Here is a 23,716-nt window from a genome sequence, read left to right as displayed (position 1 = left end):
GACAGACACAGCAACACCATGTCCAGAGCCTCCCACTTCATGGGCAGGACCTCCAGATCTCCCCAGCAAGGATCATCACAGCCCTGTGAAGCATGCAATGTGGACACAAGTAAGTCCCTTTGCGATTGAAATGCCAGAGTGGGCTGTGGCAATGACACTCCAAAGGTTCCAAGCACAGAGCTGACAGCCACCCCATCTCAGCCCACGTGGTCCAGAGCTCTGGGTTCCAGACCCCTGGGTGGCTGGGAGCCATTGCAGCTCCCAAGAAGAAACCAGATTGGCAGTCACAGATTCATGCCCCAGAACTCACCCCGCACACCCCATCCCATCCGGTTGCACTTACTTTGCACTGTCCAGACACGCAGATAGCTGTGCCGTTCTGGTCACAGGGAGTTCCATCGATGACCTTCTCAGCTTGCCGTACATAGAAGCGGTAGCCCATGGCCTGGCAATTCAGCTCACACTTGTGGCTGGCCTTCACTACAGGACAAAGACATGGTACTCATCAGCCATCTCTGTACATCCACCAGCACCTTTCCATATTTTCATTGAGATAAAATTCACGTCAGACAAAATTGACCATGTTCACCAAAGCACACACTCCAGTGGGTTTTAGCATATTTCCAAGGCTGGACAACCATTACCATGGTTGAATTCCAGAACATTTTCTTCAACTTAAAAAGAAACTTCTTGCCTGGTGGTCGCCACTCCAACTCCCTCCAGATTTGGCAACCACCAATCTACTTTCTCTCTCTCTCTCTGTGGATTTGCCTACTCTGGACATTTCTAAATCACTCCTTAAAGTTGCAAGAAAGTTATTAGGTCTCCCGTATTTGATGGTCTAGGCAAGGGGTGGTGTCTTGAGCTGCTGGCAGATAGAGATTCAACGATGATAAAAACCTCACCATACAGATTCTGCTGCAGACATTCTCCCACACTGTGCACTGTCATAATATATTTTACATATCAGCCATCAGCATAGAGAGCATACAATTCTCTTTTCGTGTGTGTGGTACTGTAGTTTGAACTCAGGGCCTCACGCTGGTTAGACAGGCACTCTACCACTGAGTCATTCGACTAGTCCCTGTTTTGTGTTGGTTTTTTCAAGATAGGGTCTCCTAAATTATTTGCCCAGGCTGGCTTTGAACTATGATCCTCCTGATCTCTGCCTGCAAGTAGCTAGGATTACAGGTGTGAATAACCCGTGCCTGGCTAGCACATAATTTTTAAGTTCTGCTTTTTCTAGGACTTAAAAGCTATGCAGTTGTCCCATCTTTCTGCTCTTTAATAGCTATAATTTCTTATAACAACTCTTCTATTACAAGATAGCTTCATGCTTCCTCCATCAGCCTAAGTTGAAGTTCAAAGTCCTAAGCAAGGGATACAACATCTTTCAAGAGTTGAACCTCTCCTACTGTCATGGTCTCAATTCCCGCCACTGCTCCTTAAATCCAAACTAAGCATTTCCTCTGCCCAGCCATTGCTTGACTGTCCCTCCAGCTTTCCCCTCCCTTGACTAGAATCCAGTTCTGCTTGGTATTAGCCCCTAGGTCACCTGTCTGGAAGCCCTTCCTTGATCCTGTTGTCCCCTACCTCGTGCATCCACCCATCCCAGGCTGACTTGCCCTCCTCTATGACAGGGTTAGCCAGGCTCTGCCGCAGTGTGGTCTGGAGGGAACAGAGGCATATGTTTTGTCTTTTATATTCCCAGCATCCAGCAAGGACCTCTGCACACAGCAAGTGTTCCTCAAATCCCCAAGGAACAGAAGAAGGGATGGATACATGAAGCCTTTCTATCCCCTGACCCTGCTAAAGTATTCCCTACTTCAGAGTCCGTCTGTGTACTTTAGTTCTTCACACAGAGCCTGGCACACAATAGGTGCTCGATAAATGCTAATTTACCATTGCTATAAGGAACAATCTAGTTGCTTCCAAGATAAGAAAGAGAAAAACATTTCAGGCAAAATATATTTCCATATCCAAGAGAAACAGACACATCAAGTACACACTGGTTTTTTTTTTTTTTTTAACTGTTTTTGGAGCCAGGACTGATGCGATAGTAAGCATGTTCCAGGATCAAGCCTTTGTCTAAAAATCAGATTACTGAATTGGGTAACACTTTTTCCTACAAAACACAGTACATCATATTTTCCCTAGTGTGACTCCCTGACTGTCACTGCAGTGAACTTCCTGCTACTCCAAAGTCATTGAAATCTGCTAGCAGGAAATAGCATGGAGCCTCTGGGACTGCATGGTTCAGAGAAAACTGAATGGTCTGTGTGCTCTGAACTCCAGTTTAGAAGTCAAGGCCTGCTTTCCTACCAAGCTGCCCAAAAGAGATGAGAGGTGATCCTGGGGGAAGTGGGGGAGATGGAAGCACTTTAGGAATTATCCCAAACCAAATTATTTTATAGATTTTAAACCCCAGGGGCTGGGGCGAGGACCTGTGGTAGAGCATCTGCCTAGCTTGTACAAGTCGTCTCTCGGGTACTCGTGTTGGAGTACTCTAGCACTCTAGCACATCCATGAAGGTGGATGGTGTGGAAGCCAGGGGATAAAAGATCCAACCCATGGGAGAAGCAAAAGAATGTGGAGGACTAGGATTAAAGCAGATCCCAACAGGCCAGGTGTGTGTTGGGGGATGGACTGGTGTGAGCCAGAAGGTTCCAGGAGAGAGTTTCTCAAGAAGATGAAGTGGATAGAATACCCCAAAATGTTAAGATACTGACGTTTTAAGATATTAAGTTATTGAAGGAAGATTTATACAACCTAGAACAGTTTGGGGTCAGTGTGATACAGATAGAAAAGTAGCCGTGATCAAAAGAGAAAGGTCTTCAGCCGTGCCTGGTGGGAAATGTCCAAAATCCTGCTACTTAGGAGGTACAGACAGGAGGGTTGTGGTTCAAGGGCAGCTTGTGCAAAAGCACAAGACCCTATGTGAAAAATAAAGCGAAAGCAGGAAGACTGGGGCCACCGCTCAAGTGTGAAGTCCCAAGTGTAAACTCCAGTACTGCAAACAACAACGAAATTCAGAAATCCTTGTGAACAGCAGAGAAAGAAAGGCCTTCAGGAGAGGAAAAGTAGTGGTGTGGCCTCCCAGCTGACTTTCAGGATCTCACTCTCAGCCTAAGGCAGCTGCCGTCCCCCAGGGACAGCCCCATCTAATCACTGGTCCAAGTGGTACAAAGACACACTCTGTCTCAATGTCAGTAGCACTGCAAGACTCTCCCCACTCAGACCTTCCCATGGGACCAGGTGAGACCTTCAGGTGACTGAGTTAAGTCCTACCTCTCCACTCGATGCTGCCGCCATCTCTCACCGGTGTTGGCCCTAGGATCAGTGTTCTGGAGAGCTGAGTTAAGGTGGAGCACCACTGGCTCTTGTAAAGTACGAAGTCCCCCTCCCCCAACCCCAGGAAGCAATGGTGCATGTTGTTCTAACCAAAATTAAATTACATTGAGGGCGTGGGATGGGAAATGTCTTGGGGGTGTGACAAGGACAAAGAGGGGACAGTGACAGAGGACAAATTCTACATCTTCACCAGATGCAGGTGGCTCATGTCTGTAATCCTAACAACTCAGGAGGCAGAGATCAGGAGGATTGCAGTTCAGGGTAAAGAGTTCATGAGATCCTATCTCAAAAAAATCCATCACATAAAAGGACTGGTGGAGTGGCTCAAGGTGTAGGCCCTGAGTTCAAGTCCTAGACTGCAAAAAAAAAAAAAAGTTTACAACTTCAACAGAAGATTTTACAATGGAAAAATCTAGACGGAACAATACAAGCATCATTTAGAAATAAGAAAGTAAATGCTGACAGGACAGCTAAAATACTTGAGGAGTAAGAAAAATTGGGAACCAGGCATGATGGCACACACCTGTAATTCCAGCCCTCAGGAAGCTGAGGCAGGAGGATCACAAGTTTAGGACCAGCCTGGGCTATACTGAAAGACCCTGTCTCAGAAAAAAACAAAACAAAAAGAAAAACATTGAGGAAGAGAACTATTTGACTCTGTAAGATATAAATATATATATATATATGTGTGTAACTTGAAATTAAAAAATATAACAGTTTTTAAAATGTAAAAAATAACCTTGACAATTGAGTCAGAAACCGAATTCTTGTGCACAGTTACTCTCACCGCTGAGTCCTTCTGGTTCTTACTCAGATGAACACAAAGCTACAGCTCCCTGCTGTCTCTTTGGAGCTTTGGAGGGCAAAATGTTGATTTCTAGGAGAACCAAGTGTGGCTGATGTTCTGAGGTTCTGCATTTGCTGTGAATGAACAAGGGACAGCCTGACAAAGTAGCGGGGAGCGAGGTCCAAGCTGCACTCTCTCCCCCTCGGTCACATGGGAGAAAGCTCAGGTGGACCACGCAGCTGCACATGTGACCTCGGACCATGCGTGATGTCCAGCCTTAGTGTTAGATGCAGACTTCCCAGGCTCACTCCACATTTGGCACTGAGGCCATCATGTCCCAGGCTCAAGTTCCATCTTAAGACAGAGCATCTAGGATCCCCTGTTCCCAAACGCATTCCACAGGACCCAGGCATGGCAGGGCGCTACCAGGGAGGAGTTTAAATGAATTGGAGATATTGGGGTGCAGCCTGAGGTTGGGGGCGGCTTGAGCAAAATTGAAAGGTGCTTGCTGGAAGCAGGGTTTATGGCCTTGGCCCTGGAGAATAATCCAGAGGCAGCTGGAGCAGCAATGCCCGGTATCTTCTTGTTTATCACAAAGTGTCTGCCTGCTCTGAACTCCAACTTCTGGACTGTACTCGGGAGACGTCCCCCACACTGTGGATTCCAGGACAGAGTTACGGAAAATGCGACATGGAGAACATGTCTGTGGCCCAGACTCTGCTCTGGAATGGCGAGAACAGGGGCCAGACCGTCTGGTTCTTCATGTTCCCTGTTCTGATCAAGGGAGCAGTTTCAGGAGATGTCACTCTTAAAGTGTGAATGCAAGAACACACAGCTCTGTCCCCTGCCTGGTACCCAAACCTCCCACCCCACACTCTAACTGCACAACTGAAGCCTTAGAAGTTTACGGCAGGGCCCCAGTGAATCTGACTCAATCTGACAGTTGGAGACTGAACAAAACATCCTTTATTAAACCCTGAAAAGTCACTGCTCCAAAGTTCCGTGATGTTAACTTCCTCCCCGCACCGATCACACTTCACCTGGTTCTACCTGTTGGCAACACCGATTGAGTGGTTCTTCAATTTAGCACACATCAGAATGACCTGGAGGCCTCTTTAAAACACAGAGGACTGGAGGTGTGACCTACCAAGCACATGGTCCTGAGTTCAAATCCCAGTACTGCCCTGCCACCCCCCCCAAAACACCAGATTGACAGCCCCGACACCCACTCTTTCTGATTCATTCAGCCTGTCCAGGGGGCCTCAGCCAGCCTCCAGGTGATGCTGGTCCTGTGGTCCAAGGACCACGCTCTGAGACCCACTGCTCTCCCTGATGCTAACGAGCAGGATGGAGGAAGGAGCTCTGGCTGACACTCTGGGGATGCACTGCCCATGCTGGCTGGCTGGCGTGTGTGCGCACGTTAGGACTCAGAGGGGAAAGGAACACCTGTCCCTCAGCACCGGCACTGGATCTAGCTGCCTAACCTAGACCAACTTCCTCAGTTGTTATGTCCACGAGTGTGAGTGCCGGCTACATGCTGGACTCTGTTATTAACTCAGCCAATCCTCCTCTAGGGAGGACAAGACACTGAGATTTGAACAAGCTAGTGACATGCAGGAAGTGGTGGGGCCTGTCCTTGAGCAGGCCTGTGTGGCCTCACCTCGTTAACACTGCACCCTCCCTCACCATCCCGTGTTAGAACCTGAAGCTATTTGAACAGAGCTTCCCACTGTGCACTGTGAGGCCAATGGCAAAAAAAGTGATGCCACCACCTCAGCGCCCCTACTGGAGGCTCGTTACCTAGTCAGCCCCATTCTGTGTGGATCTCTTGGGCACCTGTAGATTTTCTGTCTTTCCCTCCCACACCAGGGCAGCTGGTTAAAAGACGCCTGTTTCCTGCCTCACTCCTGGGGCCCTAGAAAGTGGCCTGTTTCTGCTCTCAATTTGTTTCTACTTTCTTCTTTTCTTTTTTTTTTTCTACAACTGGGGCTGCTAACCAAGCATTCTACCACTTGAGCTACAACCCCAGCCCTTTTGTTGGTGTTTTGTTTTGAGATAAAGTCTACCTAACTGCCTGGGCTGGCCTTGAACTCAAGATCCTCCAGGCTTTGCCTCCTGAGTAGCTGGAATAGCAGGCATGCACCACCACACCCAGCCTCTGTTCTTGACGTCTCAGATTACCTCTGTCTCCTATCCAGTTCCCTGGCCTATTCCCCTCCACTTTAGGACAGGTACAGAACAGGGTGGGTGCTGGATTCAAGGGCTTGTCAGCCCTCCCTCTGTCTCCTCCTTCTCCTCCCACTCTGGTGCCTGCTTTTAATCCCCAGCTGGTGGGTGTGAGGTCCTGCACTGGGCCACCAACCACAGATGCACACTGCTACAGCACAACCCAGTTTTCTCAAAAGGACACAGGTCCATGATCCATAAGCATCCTAGAAACGTCTTTCACCCCTGTCGTGGTTCTGACACTGGCTGTTATTCATTCACTGATTCTCCCCTTCCTCATGCCAACCCTACCCCTGGCCTTCATCCTCCTGGCTATTCTGGCTCCAGGCTCCCTGCCCTCCCCTGCTTGTCCAGATCCAGTTGTGTGACCCACAAACCCCCTTCAAGATCCTATCCTAGCTCTACAGCCCTTTCCCACCACTCCTACAGCTGTGCTTCCACCACAGCCCTGTTCCTGTTCACCCCGCCACCCGGACTTTGCACAAGCCCTTCCCTAGCCCGGCACCCCACATTCTACTCTCTGCATAAACAAATTCCCCCTGGCCTTCCAGATGTGGCCCAGCTAAGGTTCCTGGAAACTTCCCTGTGATGTCACACCTGGCCTCTCACTTTCCAAGTAGAAAACAGAAGTTCAGAAAAATGGAAAGACTTGCTTAGAGTCACACTGTCACTGAGTGAGTGACCGGGCCACACCAAAATGCATAGAGGTTTGCTGGACGAGCTGTATGATCTCCTACGAGGCTAGAGAGCTCACATCGTGCTGTGTAATATTTCAGAGCAAGTTTACAACTCCTCCCACTTAGAGGCTAAAGAGGCTCAGTGGCTCACTCAAAACCTCACTGTTAGACCGTGGTAAAGCCAGGATTCAAATCTAAGTTTGACTCAGAAGTGAAATTCTTACTCTTGGCGCCCACTGAACTGCTAATTCTTGCATCTGAGTGCATATTATCTCTCTCAAGGTGGAAGCTCACCTCCTCAAGGTCAAGGGCAGTGCTGGGCAATGCTCGTTAACTCACCCAACAAACACGCATTGCTGCATTCCTGATGCTCAGCCAGGACCTATGGAAAAGGGATTTCTAAGACACAGTCTTTGCCCTCGTGGCACAGTGAACATTCATTTATCTGTGCACTCAGTCAATATTTAAGAGTGTACCTTGCTGGGCGCCGGTGGCTCACACCTCCTAGTTATTCAGGTGGTTGATATCAGGAGGATCACAGTTCAAAGCGAGCCTGGAAGAAATAGTTCTTGAGACCCTATCTCGAAAAAGCCCTTCACAAAGAAAGGGCTGGTGGAGTGGCTCAAGGTGTAGGCCCTGAGTTTAAAAAAAAAAAAAAGAGCCTACCTTATTCCAGGTGCTATCGTAAGAGCTGAGGAAACAAGAAGACCAGGTCCTTGACCTCATGCAAAACTCTAATTTCACAGGAAACACAGACATCAACTACTCTCTAAAGTCAATGTGAAATTACAACTGTGAAGGATAAGTGGGAGTTTCCAGGCAAGTGTATCAGTCAGCTTTGCATTGTTGTAGTAAAATACCAGAGGCAATTAAGTTATAAACAGAAAAGGTTTATTGAGAGCACAGTTTTGGAGGCTCAAAGGCATGGTTCCTGTGCTGACTCAGTTTTGACAAGGGCAGTGGATGGGAACTAATGGAGCAATGGCAGTGGTGGGAGAGAATGTTGGATTGAAAGGTTAGATCTCAAGCCAGGAAGGAGAGAGAGAGAGGGAGAGAGAGAGAGAGAGAGAGGCAGAGAGGAAGAGAGAGGGAGAGGGACGGGGCCCCACAGTCCCTGTGGACAGCACACCCTAAGACCCAAGGACATCCCACTAGGCCTCACCTCCCATAGCTCTACCTGGGGACCGAGCCCTTGGCACAGGGCACTGGGAGACACAGGCTACATACAGCTGCAGGAGAGCCAGCAGAGCCAGGCTGGTGGCGGATGGGCTCAGAGGTGGCCCCGCACCAGGTCACTCATAACCACTGCTCAATCCTGTGAGTGCCACAGCTGGCCCTCTGCTCTGCACGTTTCCAGACAGACCTGGGGACAGCAGTGGCTTCCTGTGCATGGAAAGTTCCTATGCGTGCATCTTCATATCGGAAATTCACAGCTAAGCCAACACTGTCCAAGGGACCTGATCTTCTGAAAGTAGCCTGTCTCTCTTATGTCATAGCAAACCTACAGCTGGAAAAAGTGACTGAAAACGAGTGTCATTATGAAAAAAGCACCACACAGTTCAGAGCTCTTCGAGCTGTGTGGCATGGTGCAGGGTTAACACCTTAAAATGTGAGATTTCATTAAAAATAGGGGCTTGAAAGGAGTTCTCTCAGCAGAAAGCCAGTTTGGCTGCCTGTCAGGAAAGCACCTTGAGCGGCAGCGGCAGCAGGAGGTCATAACGCGCTTCTCCAGGCTGGATTCAAACCCACCCAAGCATGCATTTTGAAACACAGAAGACACCACTCCTCCAGAAGAACCATGTGCAGGGCCTGGACTTTCCCGGTCGTGTGGGGACCAAGGCTGCTGAAAAAGAAGTCAGGAAGTGGAAAGGTCTCAGAGGCCGAGGACCTCAGGCAGAGGTCACGTCAGTGACACCCGGGGACAGCTTGACTTCATTCTCTGCTGCCACCACAGTGAACTATGCGTGTTCACCTGTGCACAGGTGTGTGCCTCTGCACATGTGGCTGTGTTTGTAAGCTGTGTTACGTGTGTGTTTGCTAGTGTGATGGATTTGGAAATTAGGTGTCTATCCCTGCCTCTGTACTAGACGTGTGAACGTTGTGTTGTGTGTACGTGTGTGCAGGCCTGTGTACACACGTGTGTGTAAGCATGCATCCTCCAGAGTCCGTGGGCTCTAGGCCAAAGCAGTCAACAGCAATAGTGACAAAACATGGTTCTACGTCTGTATCTTAAACACCCTCCGAGGCCCATCTACTAAGCGTGGTCGCTGGCCTGTGGTGCTATGGGAGGTGGTGGAACCTTTCGGAGGTCACAGGGGCTGTGACATTGAAGGAGACCTTGGGACCTTCTCTCTGTGCCACACGCCCCCCACCACAGACGAGATCAAACCACAGGCCTCAAACAAGAGAACAACCATGAACCAACACCTCTCAAACCACGAGCCAAAATAAGCTTTTCCTCTCTCTAAGCTGCTTTTTCTCAGGTGTTTTGTCACAGAGAGGACAGCTAATTTCATTGGGTGGCTCACGGCTGGAAAGGCAGATGTCCAAAACCCACAGGCCTGAAAACCTAGCAGTGGCTTCAACAATGTCCGTCTGTCCTTCAAACCGCAGGAAGACTGTTCAGGTGGCTTTGGGAAAGATAGTCATGACTCAGAATTGAGGGGAGACTGTGAGGAACCCCATCACCTCACCTCTGGCCTGCAGGAACCAGTGAGCTGGACGTCACCTGTGCCCCACCCTGCAGGCCAGGGGGTGTGCGAGCCCCGACTCCTTGCTCTCTGTGGCCTCTGGGGGCTTCCTGAACCTGTGTGGGTTAGTAAAGCCACCACCACGAGTGGCTTCCTCCTCATCACCCCTCTCCTCACCAGCACGCCGTGCTCCTCACTGCCTCCACGTGGACTGTGACCAGCCCCTAAGATGATTTGGGGACACTGGTCTCCACAGTGGGGTCTCAGGCACACCACGAGGCCGCTCTGGAAACAACCATGGTGGGATCATCTCAGTGGCCCTTTTGCTTTCAATCCCACACCCAGAAGTCCAACCCCCCCACCCCTGGCTCCAAACCCAGGTCCCTCTGGAAGCCCCCCATCTTGTCACTTGTTCAAGGGTACAGAAATGTCAGAGGGACTGAGGTCATAGAAGAAGTGTCCTCTAAATGGAAATGCGAAGGAAGGTGGGGCATCCCAAGCGGTGGCCCCAGCTTGCGCAAAGGCCCTGTGACAGGAAGAGGAATGGAAGGAAGGCCAGTGTGGCTGGAGAGCAGAGTAAGGCAGCCTGGAGGGGAGCATCCAGTGTATGTGATCTTTCTGGATCAGGGTTGCCAGATAAAATGTAGAATGCTCAGTTAAATGTTCAGTATTATACTAAATGTTTAAAATTGAATTAGTTACCTAAAATTCAAATTTAACTGGCATCTGATATTTTAATTTGCTGGCAACCTTATTCTGGAAACAACCAAAGAACCTGTTTCTCTACACAATGGGTCTTATCTTTTGATGGCTTGGTATCTTCTTTTTTGTGTGTGTGTGGTGCCTCTCATGTGCCAGGCAAGCAAGCTGCCACTTGAGCCACACTCCTAGCTCTTCCTGCTTTAAGTTTATCTGAAAGATAAACTTAAAAAACTGGACTTTTCCCAGGCAGCCTCAAACTGGGATCCTCCTACCTATGCCTCCCAATTAACTGTGCTGTGATTACAGATATGTACTACTGTACTTGGCTTGTTTGTTGAGATGGAGTCTTGCTAACTTTTTGCTTGGGCTGGTCTTGAACTGTGATCCTGCTATCTCTCTGCCTTCCAAGTGGCTGGGATTACAGTGCTTTGATATCTTTCTATCTCAATAAGACTCCAAGAGCAGGACGAATCCTTAACAACTCTGCTACTCTGGCCTTCTGGGACCAATGGGATCATGAGGCTTAGAAAGGTGCCTGGAGCTGCTCAAGGTCAGGGACAACAGCACCCCCCCACCCTCACCCCCGTTGCATGCCTGCCGTGTCTGGGACAGTGCCCAGCACAGATGAAAACAGCTCGATCAATTGCTCAGTTGAATTAACAAGCGCACTTGAATACCGCTGTACAGAGGACAGACAGACAGAATCCCAGACCCTAGCGGCTTTCAAAACAAAATAAACAGCAAGTCAGACAGAGCAGGGGCCATCTGCATGGCGCAGACACAGGGACAGACACAAAGAACCCCAGACAGTGGCTCCCCTTAGCAGCACCCCAGCCTGGGGACTAGAGGTCAGCCTGCTGGCCTGGCACGTTCCCTCCTGAGGCCCCTGAATTTGCACGGCAGGCGCAGGAAGTGATCATTTTTACCTTGGGATGGAAACGGCGAACTTGAAGGGTCTTAGGCGCCTTCCACCCTTTCAGGCCCCGTGACACTTTTCCAGGCCCTCTCTGCAGGCTCAACACGTCTCATCTGAATCTGCAGGACCTCCAGGAGAAAGAGGCTGGGGGGCCTCTCCAGCAGTATTTACCAAACCAGTGCAGCCCCTCCAACCCCCCAGTCAGCTCCCCATTCAACTGGATGAATGCCTGCCAGGATAATCCTCCAGGAAGTCTGGCTTACATTCCAAAGCCAATCCATCCCAGTCAAATAAATGTAAGCACTTCACTCCCCCAAAGACAAACAAGGGTTTGGACAAATGAGAAAGGAGGTGACATGAAAAGAGAACTCAGCAGCCCGCTCCTGCTCCAAGGATACAGGACAAGGGACGCAAGGATGCTCTGGGGACCACACAGGCGTGGCATCAGCTCATCCTGCCAGACTTAATTGCAACCTCAGGCCAAAGCGGTGTGTTCTGGCATCTAGAGGAAGAATAGGCAGAGACATAAAGGAAACACAAGCAGGTGTGCAGAAGCAGCCTGAGAAGCAGCCGGCTTCTTGACCAGGGGACAACTTGGATGGCGCCCACTGCGTTAAATGAGGTAGGACCTTGCTCTTGAGCTCACAAAGATCCGAGGCCACTGTCGGCATTGTGACTCCTTCAAAATGCAGCAGGAGTCAAAGAAAAGATGTCGAGCCTGCCAGACTCCACAGAAGGGCAGAAAGGTACAGGCGGTGCAGAATTGCTGTCACGGCCCTCACCTGGGTTTGGTGTGAGTCGGCCACTGGCTAGCTTGACGAATTATTCCCTGAACCTTGCTGGGGTTTGACCTCAGGGCCTCATGCTTTGCTTGGCAGGCTCTCAACCACCTGACTTCTTTAGGCGTTAGTTATTTTTCAATAGGGTCTTAAATTTATGCCAGGGCTGGCCTCAGGTCGTGATCCTCCTACCTACACCTCCCATGTAGCTAAAGGGACAGGCGAGCATCCCAGGCCCAGGTTCTGTTGGTCGAGATGGGGTTTCTGCTAACTTTTTGCAAGGCTGGTATTGAACTGTGATCCTCCTGATCTCTACATCCTGAGCAGCTAGGCCCACAGGTGTGAGCCACCGCTCCAGCTGAACCTTGCCTTTCCTACGTGTCAGAATGGGTACGAAATGCTTCTTTCTAAGACTTGACTGAGAGTCAATGAAACACATGCTTGTGAAGTCACAGACACTCAAGGAAAGCCAGCTTCTGTTCCTCTGCCTGGCCCTGGATGCCCAGGTAAACAACAGGACAGCTGCAGTTGGCAGACCTGGAGGCACCTGGGTTTAGCACAGCGTGTCAACCCAACCTCAACAGAAAAGGCTGGGCTGCATGGTCATCCCCACAAGTCTCTAGCTCTATTAAAAAGTCTTCCCTTGGGGGCTGAGGGGGAGAGATGATGAGGGCAATGAAAGTGATGTACAATATAAGTCTAATAGGAATTGTCACTACCAATGAATTTTATAGTGAATACAAAAAAGTCTTCCCTCGCCCCTAGGTAAGAAGTTGTTGAGCTGAATCTGAGGCAAGAAAATCAGTGAGGCAGCAAGGATATTAAAAATTATAAATATGAAAAGGGGCAGACTCAGAAATTAAAACAGAGCCAGGAAGTAAAACCTGAGAATACAGAGCATCTGTGCTCGTCCCACCTCTCTTTTAGAGGTTAAGCTACAAGGATGGGAGACACACAGGTCTATGTGCATCTGCCTTCTCTTTATGGCTTTTATTTTGGTGGTACTGGGGATTGAACTCAGGGCCCTGCACTTGCTAGGCAGGTGCTCTACCACGTGAGCTCACCCCCAGCCATTTTGACTTTGGTTATTTTGGAGGCAGGGTTTCACATTTTTTTTTTCCCCAGGCTGGCCTGGACCACAATCCTCCTATGTATGCCTCCTGCATAGCCGAGATTGCAGGTGTGCATGACCACGGTCAGTTTGTTGTTGTTGACATGTGGTCTGGCTTACTTTTCTTTGCCTGGGCTGACCTTGAACCATAATCTTCCCAATCTCCACTTCCTGAGTAGCTGGAATTACAGGCAGGAGCCACCAAGCCTGGTCCTGCCTTCCTACTTTAGCTGCTAAGAAGTTGGAAATTTCTTGATTAGGCAGAGACAGAAAATGAAGGGGCATGTCTGGCAAATAGAAGTCCTGAGATGCACGCCTGCTGTCCCTGTGTTTGAGGTGACCCTAGACCACATCTGCATGTTTCAGGTAGTAAACCCATCCTGGAACTCAATGTCTCTGATGATTAGGAGTTGCTAGATGAGGGACCAGATGACTAGCTAGAAATTCAGTACCAAGTCCCCAGGTAAATACTCCACACTGAGGCAGGCTAGAATTCGGGAAAGTTCGGGACTCTTCTGACTTAATATTGTATTTCAGGTTGAACAGTCCTCTCTGTCTCTGAGCCTTCTTTTCAATGGCAAGGTGACTCACACCCTAGCTCAGGGACAATTCAATCCACCCTCACCTGGCCTGGCCCCCCCCCCCCGCCCCTCCCCCTTATCGATCATTGGTTGGGAATCACCTGGTTCTTCCCTTCCCATAGTTAGTGTAAGTTTTAAATGCACCTGCGTCCTGCTTTTACCTGAACCACCAAGCTCCCCTTTGTTAATTCCCTTCCTGAATTTTTAATAAACTCCATTCGCACCCCCGTGTCTTGCCATGGATTCTTCCTCGTGGGACAAAGAATTTGGAAGTCTTCTGATCACAGACTGCATCCTTGCTGTTAACAACACCAGATCCACCACAGAATCTTCCTCACCGTCCATGTCCTGCGTGTTGGTGCCAGACGTGTTCCTCCCTCCCTTCTTGTTTCTCCCTGCTTTATCCTATCTTACTAAAATAAACCCTTGCTAAACTTCACCTTGCGAAGTTCCTTTCTGTGCAGCCCCTGGAAACACTTTTCATTGTGGATCACAAGTTCCTGTGATCAGCACAGAAGCTGGGAAACTGAGGGATCCCTCATACCTTCCTTCCTCCAATATCATCACCAGAGTCTTGGAACTGCCTGCTCTTTTCATTTTCTTGGAAAATTACAGTAGAAGTGATAGGGAGCAGATAGACACAGTGGTGGCCACAAGAGGAAGAAAATCACTGTAATTAAACTTCCCAACTCCACAGATGACCAGTCTGCTAAGATCAAAGTAGCTCAGAGGCCAGGGGACTTCACAGGATGCTTTGAAGTTGCCGCTCACCTAGAGCTTAATCCTGTCTTTACTCAAGAGCAAACCACACCCTAAACACATCCCAGCCTGGGGCTGGGAGTTTACACAGGTAATCTGTTTAATTTAACAAGATAATGACCCAGGGGCTGCAGGCCTAGGTCAAGCAGTAGAGAATATGTTTAGCAAGCTCAAGGCCCAGAGTTCAGGCTCCAGTGCCATCAAAATAATTAAATAAATACATACATACGTACACACATACAGACCCAGGCCCAAGAGCTGCACCCTAAGCATCAGACAGACCAAAGGCTGAGACTTCACACAGGTAATCTGCTTATTTTAAGAGGACAAAAAGCCAGGCGCCAGTGGCTCATACCTGTAATCCTAGCTACCGAGGAGGCAGAAATCAGGAGGATTATGGTTCAAAGCCAACCCGGGCAAATAGTTTGTGAGACCCTATGGGACGGTAGAAGCACCACAAAAAAAAGGGCTAGCAGAGTGGTTTAAGCTGTAAGAGAGAGGCCATCCTAGCAAGCATGAGGCCCTGAGTTCAAACCCTGTGCTGGAAAAAAGAAAAAAAAAAAAAGACAAAAAGACCCAACACAGAAGTGTGCCATGTCCCAGAGGTCAGATGGAGCTGGGGCTGAGAATCCCTCAATAAATGGGTCTATTGAAAGTGTATTCCTCTCCTAATAAAGTTGGCTGTCACTTTTGCTACATTTTCACGGCTTGCCTGGATTCTTCTCTCTCGGGACAAGAGGATCGAGGTAGATAGCTGCACAGAACTCCCAGTAGCAGAAGCATGGCCAAGTTTAAGAAGGAGGAGGGGGCGAACAGCCCCATGGCTTTTTTGCACTTTAGGGTCCCGCTGCTCAGCAGCCAACCCCAGGGAATGCTGTCCAGGGTCTCATTAATCCATTTTCTTTCTCTTCAAGGTTCTGTTTTTTTGGTGGCACTGGAGTTTGAACTCAGGACTTCACACTCTACCACGCTGCCAGCCCTCTTAACGGTTTCTGTAAACATCCACCTATAAGTTCCATTTTGTATTTTGTGGGGTTTTTTTTTTGGGTTGTTGATGTTTTGGGGGGCAGTTTATTTTGACCTTATTGAGGATTGAACCCAGGACCTCTAGAACCTGCTAGACAGGTTCTCCCCAGCCTTTTTTTCCCCCTTTAGTTAGTTTGCAGATAGTCTCTCCTGCTTTGTTGCCCAGGGCCAGCCACAGATCCTGACCCTTCCACCTACTCCTCCTGCACAGCTGGGATGCCAGGCATATGTCACCATGCCTGGCTTATTGCTTGAGGTGGAATGTCACTAACTTTTTGCCTGGGTGTCCCAGGACAGTGATCCTTGCAATCTCCAAGTTCAAACAGGGCGACCAGAGTCATAATGAGGGCCTCAAGATTCTTTTCCTTCAGCAAATGTATGCACCAATATGCAAACTGAGAAATGTGTATCAGCGATGGGGAGACTGGAGCAGCCGCCACTGCACACAGGTCTCCATCGTATACGGCCCTCACCAAAAAGCTTTGATGTCTGTTTTCTCCCTGGATTCAGTTCCTGCTTCACCTTGACAGTATAGCCCTAGCCTGATACCCTGCTCTCCCTTGGATAGACTAATTCAGCCATAATCACCTGAAAAACTGAAGAGGCCCAGAAAAACAGAGAGAGAGTTCTCTCTGAACACATGATTTAGTTGCAATGAAAGAACACACTATTTCTGACCGGGTAACCCCGGTTATTACTGCTATCCTTCCCACTGTAGGTGTAGACAAGGATCCAAGAGATACTCCTGGGCGACACCATACTGTGAAGGGAGTAAATGTGAGGGGGAATAAAAGGCAGAAATGGCTCGACAAAGGAGATGGAAGGCATCCTTGAAAGCAGACATCTAAAGAGATATGAGGAGCGGGCTTCTCATCCAGATGATAAAGCACAGCGGTCTTTCTCCTAGACAAGGGAGACAAAGAAGCATTCTTAACGACAGAATCTGAACAGATGAAATATAGACCCCTTAAGGAAGGCAGCACAGCACACTTTCCCAAGATAAACAAAAGAGGGGTTTCACCAAATTAATGAGCGGTAGTCAGAAAAAGTGTATGGCAGACTTCAAGGACAGCGTGAACTAACAAGGCCCTTCTGAAATGCCCAGTCCAATAAGGATGGGGTGAACAAGAAAGTTAACAAATGGGCAGCTGCAAGCTTAGGTTTGAAAGGAATATGAGGTCTCAGCGGGCCCCAACCCCCTTGTTGGAGAAACCAGTACCAAACATCCCATGTAGATAAGATAAGCAATGAGGCAGGGCTCAGTTAGGGCATATAGAATGTGAGGAATGCAAGATGTGAGATACGAGCAAGATGTGAGATACGAGCAAGATGTGAGGTACGAGCAAGATGTGAAGTACGTGCAGGATGTGCTCTGCCTGCTTGTCTAATGTTGATAACAAAAATATGCACGCCACTGCAGTCTATATAAGATTTCCCCCTAAGAGGCTCAGGGTCTTGCTTTCCTAACCGGTCCTGCGTGTCCGTGTGGGAGCTCGACCCTGGCTAGCCAGTCCAATAAACTCTGCTTTGTTGATTGCATTCACGCCTGGCTCTCTGTCTCTCGGGGGAATAGGATTCCGGTTCCTAACATTTGGAGGTCCCACCGAGATTTCATTTTCTCGAGAGACAGAACCTGCCTGCGAGAAAGCAGGGGCGATCCCAAGTCCTAGGCGTTGGGAGGGGATCCCAGACCCTCATTTGGAGGAACTTGAGTGTTCCATTTGGGCCGCGGCGGGGATTCGGCCAATCCCCAGGGAGATTCATTCTGGGAATCTCGCAAGGAGGACCACAGGGTCCTATTGGGAGAGGCTTTCCTCTCATTTGGGCTCGAGCATTTTAGGAACCCTGGCGCCAGGTGAAGAACTAATTGAGCTAGTCGACCGACCACCCGTCAAGTGGACGCCTTTCGGCCTGATATCCCAGTTGGACGGTGAGGAGGTTGAATGGGGTGCGCACCAGTGTGAGAGAAGGACCGGTCCGAGCGAGTGCTGGAGAGTGTTGTGTGTGTGTGGAATTATTGTTGCCTTTACCCTTTTTGTTCTATCTCTCTTGGTGTTTGAGTCTCCTTCCACAATGGGACAGGGACAAACAACCCCAAAGTCTCTGATCCTTTCTCACTTTCCAGAAGTTAAAGAAAGGGCCTTAAATGCGGGTCTGGTCATCAAGAAAGGTAAGTTCGACACCTTTTGTTCTGCAGAGTGGCCCACCTTTGGAGTCGGGTGGCCCATTCAAGGTTCCCTCTCCCTAGACCTGATCACTAAGGTTAAAGCAGTCATTTTTCAGCCAGACAATCGAGGCCATCCAGACCAAGTTCCTTACATTTTGGTTTGGGAGGATCTGGTGAGGAACCCTCCCCCTTGGTTAACAGTTTTTCTGACCCACCCCTCCAGTTCGGCCCCCGGGGCTAAAACCCCAGTCACGCCCGCCTTGGTCATAAAGGAGGAGGAAAAACTTCCTCTTCCCACCTTGACCGGTCCTCAAATTAGGGCATCTCCTTCACCATCTCCGGTCTTACCAGAGAGTTCCCCCCTTTACCCATCCCTCGCAGGGGCAGAGGAAGATCGGCCGCCTCCATACGTGACTCCCCCTGGCCAAGCCAGTGCCCCGGAGGAGGAAATTTCCTCATCCTCCTCAACAGGACTGGCAGCAGGAGGAGGAATGGGTCGAAGACTTCGCCCCCGAGGGATCCGGGAAAGGGAGGGGGAAGACGGGCCCCCCTCATCAACACAGGGGGAGGAAACTGTCCCTACACTTCCAGTCCGGATGGTGGGCCAAGGGGGACCGGGAGGAGGGCAACAGTTTCAGTACTGGCCCTTCTCCTCCAGTGATCTATATAACTGGAGGACGCAGAACCCGCCCTTTTCTGAAGACCCCAAGTGTCTCATAGATCTCCTGGAGTCCATCATGCATACACACCGCCCCACTTGGGATGACTGTCATCAGCTGCTCAATACTCTTTTTACGACGGAGGAACGAGAGCGCATCCTCAACGAAGCGAGGAAGAACGTCTTGGGGGATAATGGGAGACCCACAACTCTCCAACCGGCCATAGACGAGGCTTTTCCCCTACGCTGCCCTGATTGGGATTTCGGGACCGCAGAAGGTAGGGAGCGTCTTCGGATCTACCGCCAGACTCTTATGGCCGGTCTCCGAGCAGCCGCTAGAAGGCCCACCAATTTTGCAAAAGTAAAAGCAGTCATTCAAGGGGAAAACGAAAGCCCAGCCGGTTTCTTAGAGCGCCTCCATGAGGCATACCGTCAGTACACCCCGATTGACCCTGAGGCGGACCTCCACCGGTCTGCTGTGGTACTCTCATTCATTAATCAGGCAGCCCCAGACATTAGGAGAAAACTCAATAAACAGGAAAACTTAGGGGAGATGACTATAAGGGAAATGCTACAGGTAGCAGAAAAGGTCTTTACCGCTAGGGAAACTCCAGAAGAAAGGGAGGAAAGACAGAGAAAGGAAGACAGGGAAGCCCAGGAGAAATTGAGAAAGGAGGACCGGGAGTTCCAGGCTAAGGAAAACCGAAAGCAACAGAGAGAAATGGCTCGTATTTTCCTAGCGGGTGTCCGGGACCAACCCAGGGGAGGGGGCCACGCCAGGACCCCGGATAAGGAACACTGTTTTTACTCTAAGGAAACGGGGCATTGGAAGAGAGAATGTCCTAAGTTAAAGGGAAGAAGAGGGTTTGGAAGGAGACCGGGGGAAAACAGGGAAAGGGAACGAGCAGTAGAGCAGGCCAGAGTCCTACTAGCCGGAGAAGAGGACTGAAGGAGACGGGGCTCAGACCCCCTCCCCGAGTCCTGGGTAACAATGCATGTGGAGGGGAAGCCGATGGGGTTCATGGTGGATACCGGCGCCCAATATTCGGTTTTAAACAAGGCACATGGACCTTTGAACAAGGCACGAACAAGTGTTGTTCAGGGGGCCACCGGTACGCAGTTATGTACATGGACTACCAAAAGAAAGGTGAACTTAGGAAAACACCAGGTCACACACTCCTTCTTGGTCGTCCCTGAGAGCCCCGCTCCCCTGCTCGGACGGGACCTACTCACCAAAATAGGGGCCCATATCCATTTTGAACCAGATGGAATAATTGTGACTGATCGAGAAGGGAGCCCGATTCATGTCTTGTCCCTATCATTGGCTGACGAGCATCGTCTGTTTGAGAGTCAACAGGAACCAGGAGGGGACATGACTCATTGGGTAAAAAGATTTCCCACGGCCTGGGCGGAGACTGCGGGAACTGGCCTCGCCAAACACCTCCCGCCCGTAGTTATACAATTGAAGGCTTCTGCTCTCCCCATTCGGGTGAAACAGTATCCTATGCCTGAGGAGGCCTGAAGAGGCATAGCCCCTCATATCCACAGGCTAATAAAGGAAGGAGTACTGCGACCTTGTCAGTCTGCCTGGAATACTCCTCTGCTCCCCGTCCGAAAGCCGGGAAGCGGGGACTATAGGCCTGTGCAAGACCTACGAAAGGTAAACGAGCGGACGGAGGACATTCATCCCACCGTTCCGAATCCCTATACCTTGCTCAGCCACCTACCCCCCTCGCAAGTATGGTATACAACCCTTGATTTGAAAGATGCTTTCTTCAGCATTCCATTGTCAGAAATTAGTCAGCCGCTATTTGCTTTCGAATGGCAAGAAGATGGGGGCCAATCCGGACAGCTCACTTGGACCAGACTGCCGCAAGGATTTAAAAACTCTCCCACCCTGTTTAATGAGGCCCTGAGCCAGGACCTGGAACCTTTTCGTCGGAGCCACCCACGAGTCACTCTATTACAGTATGTTGATGACTTACTGTTAGCGGCAGAAACCCGAGAGGAGTGCATCAAGGCTACTGAACACCTGCTAACGGAATTAGGTGAGCTGGGGTATCGGGCAAGTGCCAAGAAAACTCACATCTGTAAAAGGTCAGTGACGTATTTGGGTTATCGGATTGCAGATGGGGCAAGGTGGCTGACTGATGCCATGAAACAGACTATTCTGGCTATCCCATCCCCGACATCCACTAGGGGGGTGAGAGAATTCCTGGGCTCCGCGGGGTTCTGTAGACTCTGGATTCCAGGATTTGCGGAAATAGCCAGACCCCTATATGAGGCCACCAAAGAAGCTCCAGATTGGAGTTGGGGAGAGAGAGAACAACAGGCCTTTGATCAGCTAAAAGACGCTCTTTTGCAGGCCCCTGCCTTAGCCTTGCCAGATCCTACAAGACCATTCACTCTGTTTATAGATGAGAAAAAGGGGGTAGCCAAAGGAGTCTTGACCCAACAGCTAGGTCCCTGGAAGAGACCAGTGGCATACTTTTCCAAGAAATTAGACGCAGTAGCGGCAGGATGGCCCCCCTGCCTCCGCATCATAGCGGCCATTGCCGTGCTGGTGAGAGAAGCCGATAAACTAACCTTTGGACAGGCCCTCTGGGTAACGGCCCCTCACCCGGTGGAGGGAATCCTTAAACAACCCCCTGGGAAATGGATGACGAATGCCAGGCTCACCCACTACCAGGGGCTCTTGTTGGATTCCCCTCGGATCACATTCACAGATCCCATAATCCTGAACCCTGCCACCTTGTTGCCTAACCCGGAACTGCAGACACCTGTCCATAACTGCAAAGAATTCCTCTCCGAAGTTACACAGGTACGGGCTGACCTAAAGGATACCCCCCTGTCCGGCTGCAAATTAAACTGGTACACGGATGGAAGCAGTTTTTTCCAAGATGGAGCCCGAAGGGCAGGGGCAGCTGTAGTCGACCAAGAAGGAAATACGGTATGGAGCAGCGCCCTCCCACCCGGAACATCAGCCCAAAAAGCGGAATTAATTGCCTTGGCAGAGGCCCTGGAGAGGGCAAAAGGAAAGCGAGTCAATATCTACACCGATAGCCGCTATGCTTTCGGTACCATCCATGTCCACGGGGCCATCTATCGCGAAAGAGGATTCCGCACAGCAGAAGGAAAACATCTAAAGAACCTAGCCGAAGTCCAGCGTCTATTAATGGCAGTGGAAAAACCGAAGGCAGTGGCAGTGATGTATGTCCCAGGCCACCAGTCTGCCAAGACGCCGGAAGCTGTCGGTAACAACAGAGCAGATCAAGAAGCAAAGAGAGTAGCAATGGTGAGTCCTCCCATGGAGACAGGGCAACCTTCCACGGTTGCGGCGATAGACGTGCCGGTCCCAGAGCTCCCTCCGCTACCCCCCCGACCAGAATACTCCACAGAGGATTTCACTTGGATGAGAGCCCACTCCCCCTTTAGAGAAGGGGAAGACGGATGGAAAAGCGACTTGGAAGGCAAGTTAATTCTGCCTGAAAAACTCGGACGATTCCTGTTGGCTAACTTACATAAGTCCACCCATTTGGGGCGGAGAAAATTACTAGACTTGTTGACATCTGCGCAGCTCCGATTTCCGAACCAGACCATAGCAGTCCGCCAAATTGTGGAAGATTGTGCCAGCTGCACAATCATGAAACCAGGACGAAGGGAGGGGCACCATACAGGTACTCGGGAACGGGGGAGGGCTCCGGGAAGAAGTTGGGAAGTGGATTTTACTGAGGTAAAACCGGGAAAGTTTGGGTACAAATATTTGCTGGTATTCATAGATACCTTTTCAGGCTGGGTGGAGGCTTTTCCTACAAAGAAGGAGACGAGTCAGGTAGTGGCAAAGGCTTTGCTAGAGGAAATCATACCCAGATATGGGGTGCCCGAGGCAATTGGGTCAGATAACGGTCCGGCTTTTGTTAGTAAGGTCCTGCAGGGACTAGCCCAGACTATGGGGGCCAATTGGAAGCTACATTGTGAATATAACCCCCAGAGCTCAGGGCAAGTAGAAAGGATGAATAGGACACTAAAGGAGACTTTAGCCAAATTGGCCCTGGAGACTGGCGGTGATTGGGTGACGCTCCTTCCCTTGGCCATCTTCCGAGTCCGGAACTCCCCCTATGTCCATGGGCTAACTCCCTTTGAGATCCTGTATGGGGCTCCACCCCCCATCATTCAGAGGACCTTAAGCCCAGAACTAGGTGATCTGGCCCCAAATTACCTGACCATGTTGCAGGCTTTAGCTAAAGTGCAACAACGGATTTGGCCCTTAATTCAAGCATACCACGCTGTTAAGAGGGACCCGGCTCCGGAACATGGCATAGTCCCGGGTGACATGGTATGGGTTAAAAGGCATCAGTCCAAAACCCTAGAGCCTAGATGGAAAGGACCTTATGTTGTACTGTTTACTACCCCTACCGCCCTCAAGGTTGATGGCATCGGACCTTGGATCCACCACTCCCACGTGCGTCGAGCCAATCATCAAAAACAAGAAGGGGTCAAGGAGTGGACTGTACGGCGGCACCCAGACAACCCATTAAAGCTAAAGCTTTTGTGGCCCCGGGAACATGCAGAGCCTTCAGGAGCAGCCACGGATGGGGTGGCTGATCGCTCTGATCTTGCTCAATGCCCAGAGCGGGAGCCTCGCAGAAACCAACCCTCACCAGCCCTATAAGCAAACCTGGATACTCACCGATGGGGAGACTCATACCACCCTCAACGAGACTACTCGCACTGCCCCCATAGGAACTTGGTGGCCGGAGCTTCAGTTCTGCTTCAGAGACATCAATCCTGCCTACAAGTCTACTGCCCCGGAGTCAGCCCGACGTTATGGGTTTTATGCCTGCCCCGGCCACAAAAAGAACCAGGAATGTGGGGGGATACAATACTCCTTCTGTAGGTCATGGGCATGTGTCACATCCAATGATAGTGAATGGAAATGGGGGATATCAAAATCAGACCTAGTCAAATTTGCCTTTGTAAATGGGATATTAAGGGGGCACAGAATTCCAATACCCACCCATAAATGCCAGCCCACGGATCTAGATAGAATCAAGGTCACTTTCACTGAAACTGGCAAGAAGGACACCCCTGGGTGGATACAAGGTAAGGTATGGGGACTTGTATTTTATAAATATGGTGGACATGCTGGCTCGACCATAGTGGTCAGATTAAAAATTGAGCCCATAGGGCCACCGTCCACAGCAGTAGGCCCCAATAAGGTACTTAGGCCGCCCAATGTAAAGCCATCTCCCCAACCTTCCACAACTCACCACCTTCCCTCAACCA

At 50.1% G+C, this 23,716-nt stretch overlaps 2 protein-coding genes across 2 annotated transcripts in view; one reads left to right on the top strand and one right to left on the bottom strand.

Moving 5' to 3' along the window:
* Positions 1-23,716, bottom strand: part of Thsd4 (thrombospondin type 1 domain containing 4) — a 552,173-nt gene that overhangs the window by 289,200 nt on the left and 239,257 nt on the right. The window contains exon 7 of the mRNA XM_074061754.1: positions 344-480. Coding sequence (XP_073917855.1) covers positions 344-480 — 137 coding nt within the window. The remainder of the gene's footprint in view (positions 1-343; positions 481-23,716) is intronic.
* LOC141419196 (uncharacterized) lies at positions 20,472-22,978 on the top strand. Its single transcript, XM_074061607.1, has 2 exons — positions 20,472-22,107; positions 22,857-22,978. The coding sequence occupies exons 1-2, from the start codon at positions 20,586-20,588 to the stop codon at positions 22,859-22,861; spliced, it is 1,527 nt and encodes a 508-aa protein (XP_073917708.1). The 5' UTR covers positions 20,472-20,585; the 3' UTR covers positions 22,862-22,978.

The sequence above is a fragment of the Castor canadensis genome, chromosome 19 (assembly GCF_047511655.1).
Source record: "Castor canadensis chromosome 19, mCasCan1.hap1v2, whole genome shotgun sequence".
In the NCBI taxonomy this organism is placed as follows: domain Eukaryota; kingdom Metazoa; phylum Chordata; class Mammalia; order Rodentia; family Castoridae; genus Castor; species Castor canadensis.
The sequence above is the reverse complement of the archived record's forward strand: the minus strand, read 5'-3'. Positions and strand labels throughout refer to the sequence as shown.